This window comes from Microchirus variegatus, assembly GCF_963457635.1.
Source record: "Microchirus variegatus genome assembly, chromosome: 2".
Taxonomy (NCBI): domain Eukaryota; kingdom Metazoa; phylum Chordata; class Actinopteri; order Pleuronectiformes; family Soleidae; genus Microchirus; species Microchirus variegatus.
In genome coordinates, this window is record NC_139803.1 from 15039416 (window position 1) to 15051695 (window position 12280).

The 12280-nt window shown below is 38.8% G+C and overlaps 1 protein-coding gene across 1 annotated transcript; it reads right to left on the reverse strand.

Moving 5' to 3' along the window:
• Positions 1-1347: 1347 nt before the first annotated feature.
• LOC310940239 (sodium- and chloride-dependent GABA transporter ine) lies at positions 1348-8594 on the reverse strand (the record flags this gene model as incomplete). Its single annotated transcript, XM_083905170.1, has 13 exons — positions 1348-1500; positions 1581-1748; positions 2444-2544; positions 3485-3584; positions 3688-3828; positions 3937-4049; positions 5191-5315; positions 5417-5520; positions 5597-5731; positions 5799-5931; positions 7719-7926; positions 8027-8161; positions 8468-8594. The coding sequence occupies 13 exons, from the start codon at positions 8592-8594 to the stop codon at positions 1348-1350; spliced, it is 1743 nt and encodes a 580-aa protein (XP_083761296.1).
• Positions 8595-12280: the final 3686 nt, after the last annotated feature.

Genomic DNA, 12280 nt, shown 5'->3' on the forward strand with positions numbered 1-12280 from the left:
ACATAGATGCGTGTTCTCATACTCACTAATGCTCTCTCCTGCACACTGTTCCTGTTGTCACTATCATGTTTTTTTCTTCTCTCTCTCTCAGACACTTTCACTTTCCAGTTTTCAGCCTCGCGTAAAAGAACCAGTTCAGATGTCATTGTTTGTTAAGGAGTTCTTTTTTGCCGGTGTAATTACAGTTCTTCCGCACTTTTTGATTTATCCGTGTGTTGTTATAAAACAAAAGAAAACACTGGCGACGTATGTAGGGGAGAATTCTAACTCATTGCACATGTATACCCTGGAAATGTGTATCGTTCAATGGAATTTCCGCATCAAGTTAATAAATAAATAATGATTGCCCTGAAGCACGTTGTCTGTTGCTGTGTTCTCTTGCCGTTGCAGAAATAAGACACTCGCTGTGGACTTTGTGAATTGCTTTTATTACATGATATGGCATATGAATTGCATGATCATTTATTAACCATCATTATATTGTATATACAGTTTGTTTCAGGAGTGCCCTCCTGCCTTTTTTTGCATTTGACCTAATATTTGAATTGGCCATGGTGTGTATACCACAGTGCAACATGGTAAAAGTGAAGTGGTTCAATGGATCTCACTAAATGGCACTTGGAAATGATGATGTTCTTGAATGTCCATGAATGTTTTAATGAGTTCTTTGTTATATGGAGCAAAGGAACCAGAAAATATTAGATTTTAAGATGCTGAAAAATCAGAAAGTGTGTTTTGGTTATTGAAAGAAAAAAAAAAAACACTCAAACTGAATGGTTGACGATCCATTTACTTATCGAATAACCGTTGCAGCTCTATTTACCAGCAAGCAAAAAAAAAAAAAGTGGAGTACCCGACTTAAACTTCTGCATCAACGTTTGTGGCCAATAGGTGGCACCCTCTGCAAATAAGAGTGCCGAGTCAGTCTTTAGTTCCATTTACTTTGTCCTTTTGGAGCTCTTGCAGCAGAGGAAATGTGGGTCAGATGTTGAAGATGCAAACAATAACAGATTATTAACATAAAATCCATCCGTCCATCCTTTATCTACTGCTTTATCCTCCACCGGAGGATGCTGTGCCTATCTCAGCTGACAGGGCGATATCTTTACCACAAAATCATAATTGCCATTAAAATTAAACAAAAGTGACACAAAAAAACTCAACAAAGTCTCAAGTTAAATTTGCAGCCTTACAAAAATGGCTATCATAAATAATTGGCATGGAGGCCATGCAGCAACATGTGATTGCAATCATGTAAATTTAAATTCTTGTCACACTTTCTGATTGTGCCACTTCTTGGTGGAAAGGTGACCCGTGATTGTGGTTTACACGGAGAACTGACAGGTATCAGAGGTTTGTTTGAATCGGAGGTTTCTCAGGCACGGGGTAGTTCGAGCTGATGACGGATATGGCCAGATGTGCGTCTGCTCCTCCCCTCTCATAGTACGCCATATTTGACTTTTTATCCAGACTGTGCGGTGTGATGGACAGCTTCAGTTTCTGTTGAAATGAAATCAATAATATCAAACGTTTGCTCTGCACACGACATGGTGACATACAGTTTTATGTGTGTGTGTCACCTGTGTGAAGGAGCCGGGCAGCACCCACAGCGTGTGAATTGCCCCCAAAGGAATCCAGATGATGGAGGCCAAGGCAATGACCCACCCAACGCCCTGAGCCCAGGGAGGGAAGACGTAGTCCTCATAACGGGCTGGTTTGAACTGGATGATGGAGAAAATGAGGATGACCTGCAAAAGAAAAGAAGAAAGTTTACTTTAGTTTGTGGCACAAGGGCCAAAAGGGTCCTTCTACAAGAGCTGAGGTTCTTCCTGGAACCATTTGCTTCTGAAAACCCTTTTCCTGCAGAAAGGGGTTTTCAAGGGTTCTCGTTAACACTAATGGTTCCAGTAAGAACCATGTTGATCCAGAGAACCCTTTAAAACCCCTTTCCTGAATAAAGGATTTTAAAAGGGTTCTTGGTGGAACCCTCCAAAAAGGGTTCCAGGTGGAACCTTTAATAATCCTCCTAAATTACATTTTCCTTCACTGGGTTTAAATAATGTCTGAGTGCAAACAGGAATAGTTTTATTCACCACACACAAAAAAAGATTTCTAGTTGCTCTGTTCTGAAGTTTAATTTGACACCGTGTGACATAGAAGGCATTACAAGTGAACAATACGATATCCTAAGGCAGTTTTTATTCAATAAATCCTTTTGCTTCATAAAGAATAGCAATAGGTTCGGTTTAATGCGTTCCATGTGTGATTTCCAACAAAGTTTGTGGTCTATGGTGACTATAGATACTCTTTCAATTTCAACACCCTTTAAATTCAACTTTATGTCAAAAGTATAAGCAGTGCATGTACAAGTATTATCTCACAGGTTGAGTACAATGGCTCTGTGGGCCAAACTAACAACTGGTAATGTGGGTAATATACTTACAGCGATCAGCACTGGAGCAATAATGAGCCAGCACAGTCGGAAGAAGATGTTTGCTCTCTTTCCCGTCATCTCTTCCAAGTTGTCTGAAAGTCGTTTGGCACCTGCAAACAGCCAATTGTGTTTCATTTTCACGCCGGACTCGACTTCTGGGACGCTGTGGCGATATCAGTTTGCAGTAGGCAAAGAAAAGTCTTGAGTTTAATTTGCAGGAAGATGAAATACTAACATTTTCAGAGGCTCTCGGTCTTAAGCTTATAAGCCGAGTTGACGTAGACCAGTTTGACCTACGTCACAAGCATCAAAAGATGTACAGAAAGCACTCGCCGCATTCCAAAAGTGCTAAGTAGAACCATATAAGGTTCTTCAGCTGGTTCTCATAGGAGAATCATATTATAACGGTTCCACCTGGAACCCTTAGTGTTACCAAGAACCCTTGAAAAAACCCTTTATTTAGGAAAGGGGATTCCAAAAGCAAATGGTTCCAGGTAGAACCTCAGCCCTTGTAGAAGAACCCTTTGGAACCCTTATTTCTAAAGTGTATCTAGGCGTGACACGGACACACTTAGAAAAACAGGGCAACCCTTACTCTGAAACTTAGTGATCAAACACAGAGAACAGTACATAGAGATCAAGACCAGTCCGTTTCCATCTGCAGATCACCACCAACATCTAAGGGTTCCAAAAGGGTCCTTCTACAAGGGCCGAGGTTCTACCTGGAACCATTTGCTTCTGAAAACCCCTTTCCCGAAAAAAGGGTTTTTCAAGGGTTCCTGGCAACATTAATGGTTCCGGTAAGATGATCCAGAGAACCCTTTAAAAACCCTTTCCTTTTAAAAGGGTTCTTGGAACCTTTATAAGAATATTCTACCTGGAGCCAAAAAGGGTTTTCCTATGAGGTTAAGCCGAAGAACCTTATATGGTTCTACTTCGCACTTTTATTTCTAAGAGTGTAGTACAGTAGTAGTACCTTTATGTCATACTATAGCCTCAAACCCTGGTAGGATAGTCGATGTGTGGGCACTGTGTGCATGCTCTTCTTACCGTAACACCAACAGATGGCTATAACTTCAAAGAATGCAAGAAACATGATGGACACGATGGCAGTGTAATGGTCCATCAGCTGGAAAACATAGATCCCCACCTGGACAGAGAACACAAACACGGGTTTAAAGTTCACAGAGTTTGGTTATAATGTAGTGAAAAGTCATCCAGTAAAAAACAAAACAAAAAAATAGAGTGTGTACCTGCAGGACACAAGGGATTCCTAAAAGGCAGGCTACTCCACATACAGCAAGGACAAACAGCTCCTTCCTCTTAAAAAAGTTGATCAGGTACTGATAGAATTCATCCATGAGACTGGTCACCATCACCTCAACCATTGCAAACTAGCAAAAAACAAACAAACACACAAATTATTAAGTAATATCTGAAGGATTGGTGGTTTCCCCCCCCTGTAAATGATCACTAGAGTTGTAATCTTCCTGATGAATTACCTCACTGTCCAGTCCGAGGCAAAGCAGCATAAAAAAGAACAGCACGGCCCAGAGTTGAGGCAGAGGCATGTTGGCAAAGGCTTGTGGGTAAACAACATAAACCAGGCCTGGACCTAGATACACACACACACACACACACACACACACACACAAAGACGTTAGTGTGTTGACCAAAATTTACACCGGGATTCTTCAACTCGGTGGTAGCTCAGTGGTAGAGTGAGTCGTCTTGTAAGGTCGGTAGGTTGTCGGTTTAAATCCCGGGCTCTGATTGTCTACATGTGATGTGAGACCCCCCCCCCCTTTTTATTTATTTATTTATTTATCTATTTTTATTATATTATATATATATATATATATATATATATATATATATATATATATATATATATATAATATAGTAGATCTTTTATTTATTATTTTATTTTTATAATTATTTTATTATTTTATTTTATTTTTATTTATCTACATAAATAAATAATAATAATAATTCCCTCATGGGCTTTTTCTTGTATATCTTAATGTGTATGTGTATTTTCAATAATTTTTTTTCAATACCATGAACAGAAATGAATGAGTGAGTGAATGGCAAAACTAGTATAAAGTAGCTTTTTTATTTATCTATTTTTATTATATTATATTAAATTAAAATATAGTAGATTGTCTTATTCATTTATTTTTATTATTATTATTATTTATTTATTTATTTTATGATTATTTGTTTATTTATTTCATTTTTTTGCTTTAAAGCAGCTTTTTTAAATTTATTTATTTATTTTTCTAATAATAATTATTTGTGTCTCCGCCTGCCCCTGTGCTACTGCTGTATACACACAAACACTCCCTCAGTCACCCATGATAGTACAGACAGAAACTGCAGCTTTAAACATTCAGTGGGAAAATAAAGTTCAATCCTAAGCACCCTGAGAGTCAGAAGTATTGACGTAAAAGTCGAAGGGGTTTGAGTCGGCCTTTTAGAATTGAATCATTTCGCCATCATGACTCATATTTTATTGGATTGCGGCCTTTTAGTTAGTTTACCTCTATGTCGGATGAATTATTAAATACATTAATGTAAAAAACAAAAAAAACAAGAGCAGTGTTTTGCACGATGAATCACACACTCACACTCGTCCGCTCTCCTCATTTTATAAACAGATCAAATGAGACGAAAAGTGAATTGCAGTGCAGTCTCAGGTCAAAACAAATACGAGCAGAGATTTTATGATTCCACTGTGGATTTTGTCTTCTTACCGTCCACAGCCAGCTCGCTGACAGGAATTCCCTGGAGATACGACATGTATCCAAAGGCTGAGAAGATGACAAAGCCTGCCAGGATGCTTGTCACGGAGTTGATGATGCATATCGTCAGCGTGTCTCTGTGCAGAGAGGAAATGTTGTTTATATCATCTTTTACTCCACACACATGATTTTTGCTAATTCTGAGGAGTGTATGTGGGTTTTTTTCCCTTCTATTTACTTCAGAACGTTGTTGTTGAAGGAGTTATAGCTGGACATGGCGAAGAGGGACCCGAAACCGATCCCAATGGAGTTAAAAATCTGTGCTGCAGCATTCACCCACACCTGAAACAAAGTCAGGTCAAACAGTCATATTTACTGTATTTGAACTTTGTGGAGTGATTCTTTTTTTATTTCTTACCTCCACTGAGAGCAGTTTCTCCCATTCTGGCACAATAAAGAAGGTAATTCCATCTAATGCACCGGGAAGCTGCGCGTTATTGATGAGCAGGGCAATCAGGATGACATATGGGAACAGGGCTGTGAAGTACACCACCTACACACAGAAAGAAAGCAGTCATTCAGTGTGTCAAGTCTGTCTTTTTCGTCCTCTCGTCTCTCACCTTGCCCGTTGATTTCACCCCCTTGAAAATACAAAGGTAAATGAGAATCCAGGCCAGGACGAGGATGAGGAAGAGTTCCCAGCGTATGGTTCCTGACTCCTCCACTCCGCTCGTCTGCTCCAGCATCTTATATCTGCAAAGAAAACAAAAGCAGTTATTATGAGGCACATTATTGTGTCTCAAAAGGGAGAAAACGCACTAATAAACGTGATAAAATAGTTATTATACTGGGAAGTATTCACATTGCACACAACTTTTAGTGGTTATTTGGCCTCTCTACCTCAGGGGGTAATGCGGGTTGTCCGCTAACCAAAAGGTTGGTGGTTCGATCTCTTCTCTTTAATGTTTAAACATCCTGGACAGTGACAGTGACAGCGAAACCCCAAATGAACCCCTTATCAAAGCACTCGCCGCATTCCAAAAGTGCTAAGTAGAACCATATAAGGTTCTTCGGCTTGGCCTCATAGGTCAATTATTTACGTTCCTTATTATGCATTACCATAACTGAAAAATCTTCTTCAGCTCCCACTATAGGAATACATACTTCCTACGGGCACTGCACTAGTACACTTAATGATGGTAGCGGGATGCCGTCACTTTGCGGGTAACACACTCGCCATGCATTGTGGGAAATGTAGTTTATGGTCGACGCATGCCTTAAAGCAGCATGGACCTATTTTAACACAGATTTTTAAGACCAATTGATCACTCGCGGGCCACATAAAACGACGTGGCGGGCCACATCTGGCCCCCGGGCCTTGAGTTTGACACATGTGCTTTGGGTGAACATACAAAGTGGGGAACATAGGTACAGTCCCGTTAAATGCAGTATTTAAAATACTGCTAGGTCACAGTAATACCACTGTGAATTCATGCCATATATTAATGTCATTTTACTGCAGTAACTTACTGTGACAATGTAGGTCAAATACTTTACAGTGTACATACTATGCATTGCTAGTTTATTTTCAGCAGCATGGTATAATATGCCACAGGAGCGGGAGAGACTGTTCTCACACTGAAATAAAACCACTTCCTCTGACTGACAGTTTGAATTCAGGTGTTTGAGTAACACTGTAACTGCTGTAACTGCTGTCCTCACACAAATGAATGATTTCCAGAGCAGCGACTCTGTGTCATTTTGGAATCATTTAACCCTCGAACACTATCGCTCAAATTCAAAACACCATCACTAACGCCGGGTGATTTTTACCACAACAACAAATACACCCAATAAAAAGTACTTGTCATCAAAATATATCAAAACATGACAAATGAAAGAAAAACATCATGCGGGGACCATATAAAAATGCTCCAAAATGACTGGAAAAGTAGGAATTTGGGAACAAAACATTTCTACAAAAAAAAAATAATGAAGATGAAAACTTGGTTTTCATGAAAATCTCATACATTTATATGCTCGGGTGAAAACCACCTGGCAAAGGTGTTCTAGGGTTAAAAAAAACCACACTTAAATAGTTTTAACCTAAAATGACAGTTAATCCCTGTGTTTATCCACTAACTGTGATGTAATCGAGTTAATAGGTAAACCAAGTGTGAAACGCGGGCCTTGCTGCACTAATACTAATCGGTGGGAATCTTGAGCGTGGCATCACTTTCTTTGTGGAAACTTTATGCAAGAAAACTGACGACGCGACGAAGGTCAACGTGACACGTTACATTTACCTCCTTTTATGTTTTTATTTGTGAGCCTTATCGGGTTGACTGATACCCTGGACATGACTGTGCTGTCTCACATGAAAACGCCGCTCTTCCGCTTCACTTGCACTGTCGTTTGTTGTATGAACCTTAACATAATTAGGGTTTGTGCTGTGTCATTTGCCTCTGGCCAAACTACAGTGACTCTGTAATCCTGTAAATTTGCTTCTTTAAAAAAAAACAAAACAAAAAAAAACATACTTGAAGAACTCCTGGCTCGCTGTGGAGGAGGAGTAGCTGCTGTTGGTGGCGTGATTGGTACAGTTGGGTGTATTCCACGTGTTGTTGCAGTTCTGCCAGGGCAGCGGTGACTGGAAGGAGCTGAAGAGATAATAAAGAGCCCAGGTGATGACAACATTGTAGTAGGTGCACATTATGAAGGAGATTGCGACTGTTGCCATGCCCACTCCTGAGGATAGATACAAAAATAGTGTCAAAAATGATGTCTCAGTCTCACGTTGGGCACATTTTAGGGATTGGGAGACCATTTTAGTCATAACACAGTGTACCTTTTAACAGTGGACAGACACTAGCCAAACCATGGACAGGCCCTCTCCTCGTGTACTGACCCACAATCAGCTCCATGTGGAGCAGAGGGATCCCCAGCACCACCAGCATGAGCAGGTATGGCACCAGAAAGGCACCTGGCATAACATGAAGACAAGTCAACCTTTACACATTCCAGTACCATACCAGTTTATGGTTGTGTATAATTTTTGAGTTATATGCTCTTTGTGTTTTCACTGCCTTAATGTAAAAGTATAAAGGTCATCTAAAAACATGCTATTTTATCATTAGAAATCAATGATCCTACCACATTACACATCAAATACAGCAAAAATAACGTCAAAAATAATACAATTTACACATTTTGTTCACCTACAAGGAGGCAGCTTGGTTTCTTAATTGTGTTTAAGGATGAAAGCGTGTCTGTTTTTCCGGTTTCTCACCTCCTCCACTCCTGTAGCAGAGATAGGGGAACCTCCACACGTTGCCAAGGCCTACGGCACAGCCTATGCCAGCCAGAGTAAACTCGATCTGCCTGCTCCATGTTGGTCTGCTGAGCTGTTTGTCCATGTGTGCTCCCTGTGTCACCGCTGTCGCTCAACTGGGCCCAAACTACAAAGCACGTTGGCTGGACTTCATGTGGCCCTGGGAGATATAGCCTTCTGTTTTATTATCTGTAATGATTAGCTTAGCAGAAGCATGCCTTTGCTGGTTAGGTCATAAACGAACCCTCGTTGCATGATTGTTGTCATGTAACAACATAAGATTTATGAGCCTTCATTTTAAGTTATATCATTTATTTTTTAAGTGTTGGTATTAATTGGATATATTTGTAGAAATTAGTATTCAAAATTAAAATGAAAAAATTATCCCACAAAACTAATAAGACCACTCTGAACTACTAAAGCCTATACGCTGGTCCTTAAAGCAGCGGTGCGTAACTTTTTTTTCTCTGCCAAGCAAAACTATCAGACCTGAGTGAGGGAGTATTTTCACGCTTTTCCATTATACAGTTCGAGCACAACTCGACTCGGTTTGGTATCGGGCACAGCACGGCTGCGCGAAACTGCTGTGACGCTTACGACTCAAACAAGTGACGGACAAAGCGGATCTTTTCGGTGATAGTGAATCATTAGAATCAGTTCATGAAAAATCATATCACTGAACTGAAATACAGCTGAACGGGTTGTGATTTGGCTCATGATCGCCGGCTTTCGGCAGTGCTGTGGCTAAATATGCCAGACTTTTCCGATAAATATTGAGATTTTAGACATTTTCCTTGCTAAACGTAGAGATTAACACATGTTTCTTTAACCATGTCTTTTTAACCCTTCTGTTACCAATCCTGTCATCGAGTGGAGGATAAAGCAGTAAAAGATGGATGGATGGATACCGGAAAGCAAAGAAATATAGCTTTTCACCCGTATGCTTACCACAGAATGACCGTCCAATCGCAGGCAAGATTCACAAGCACAGCTACTCAGTACCATATTCCTAATATAATGGTTGAATAACTGCCAGATATGGAAAGTGAAAGTTATCTTGGAAAAAGGAGCAGAAAGGGGCAGAAACACTTACTCATTGAACATTTTTTTGACAATAAAACAGCCTTAAAATCAATACAAATCCAGACAGCTTGATTATCTTGATGGTCATAAAAGGGTTAACTGATCTATAGTTGTCGGACGTCACGCTCTTGACTCAGTGTCAGTCAGTGGCCGGCAGTCTGTTGATGTCACGGTTTAGTATTGGCTCAAATTGCTTTGAAACTCAGTTACCAAAAAAGCACCAGGTACCATCCCGAATGGAAAAGCAAATTTAAAGTCGCCATATGTAAGAATGTGGCCAAAAACGGTTACTACACTCAAATTCAAAATACCGAGGTCTTTTAGGTTTCGTTTTCTGACTTAACTGGCAACCCGTGGTTGTTCGAGACTCTACTGACTGCAATGACTGGTAGACGGCGATAGGTGGCGCCACCTGCCAAAACATGATTTCAAAACATAAACATGATTTGCAGTCTGCAAAAGTTTTTTTTTAATGCTAATATTTTAGCTGTACTGTTGTTGTTGGTGAGTTCAGTTTGTTATATGAACATTATTCCTGAGTCTCTGTGACATATTAGGAGGATTTTATGGCCAGTTGCTTTAGATTTATTACATAATGTACCTTTAAAAAAAAGAGTAGAGTTGAGCCAAGTAGTGCAACTGCACAATGGAAAAGCACCATTTGTGTGTTTACAGCAGCAGTGCAGGAGTGGCAAACTGCTGTATCACTGGGTTTTCTGAGCAGTTCCCTTCTGGGCATTTGTTATTCCTTATTCAATTTAATTTAAAAACAACTTTTATCTTCAGTGTTTTGCATATTTGTTCCGTTCTGTAATGATGCATTGTAATAAACAGTATGTAACAGCAAAGAAGAGCATGTACAGTAGCATTTATCAATGATCTTTCATTGTCTGCTCTTTGCAGTTATGTTCAGGCCCCACTCAGATATTCACTGACCTCCTTCACCATTCATTCATAAGGGATCAACACATTTATCATGTCAGCATTTTAATCAAAATGTTTACTACTCTGGGAACGAAACATTATTAGGTGAACACCTCCTGTGGCTGCAGGCAGTCAAAGGCTGGCTGGGAATGAAAAATACAATATTTTTTATCCTGCTGACAAGAGTATCAACATGCGTGGCATCTGACGAGTGGAATTTACGAGGTACAATGCACGCCTGGTTAAGCCATGTAATCACATTTAAAAGTCACTAGCATTGTCCTTTCATGATCAAAACATAGAATAACCAACTGTATCAGTCAGGCTGAGCAACTTTACTATACAATACTATACTGTGACACTCTGCACATTTCTTATATACAGTTTATAGTAGGAACACGATATGATGTGTGTAACTTAATAATACTCAGCGACTCTAACGACCAGAATCAGGCCCAGCATGGACATGCAAGTCTCCAAAACCCTATTGTAAACATACTATATTCATATCCTGCAAAATGTTCATATTGTAGCTGCTTCTATTATGTATGTTACATATCGTCTCATCTCTTTTGCTAATTCGTGTATGATGTATGTAATCTTTATTTTTACTGTGCTATTATTTTATTGCATTTATTGTCTGACTGAATCATTTTCTTTCTTTCTTTTTGAAACTTTCTCAGGACGTTGTTGCCAGTGCTGGAGCGGCCATTGTTCAGTTGAATGGACCTGTTTGTAAACTGAGCACAGAGGAGGTGCAGCAATGTCATTCTCTCTCATATCACACAGTTTACTTGGCTATGGGTAAATGTTTGTAATGATCCATCCGATGAAGAAACTGGGGGCCCCTGGTGTTTGTCTCATAAGCAGAGACGTCCATCAGCGCCTGTGTTGTTGGGGCATCATTATTACGAGCCTGAGCTTCTTGTCCTTGTAGGATGAGAAACTAAAGGTAGAGGCAGTCCTGCTCCTGCAAATGCCTGCAGGCTGTTTGGGTTTCCGTAGAAAAAGTCATGTCCCCCATGTTGACCGTCAACATGTAAACTGGTCGTCAAATGTCAGCATTTTTGACTCTGCAAAGGTCGGGAGTGTGTGTGTATGGAGGACCACAAATGACATCATAATAAATGAAAGAAAGAATACATACATGAATTAATGAATTAATTAATTGACAAATACAGAAATAAATAAATAAATAAATAAATGAAAGAATACGTAAATGAAAGAATTAATAAATGGGTAAATAAATAAATAAATCAGGAAATAAATAAATACATACAAATCTACAATTGAAAAACATTGTTACATTTTATTTAATTTCAGTATTTCTGTATGCACTATTTATTTATTTATCAATGTATTTATTATTTTGTTCATTCGTTCATTTATTTCTGTATTTATTAATTAATTCATGCATGTATTATTTAATTTATTCATTTACTGTATTTATTTAGTCATTATTTTATTTATTTCTTTATTTACCAACGTATTTTTTATTTTATTCATTCGTTCATTTATTACTGTATTAATTCATGTATGAATTTTTAATTTATCCATTTACTGTATTTATTACTGTAGTCATTCTTTTATTTACCAATGTATTTATTATTTTATTAATTTGTTCATTTATTTCCGTATGTAATAATTAATTAATGTATGTATTCTTTAATTTATCTATTTATCTCTATATTTATGTCATTTATGCATTAATGCATGCACTGGACCGCTTTCCATAGACGATAAATGCTATTTAGTCACTAATCA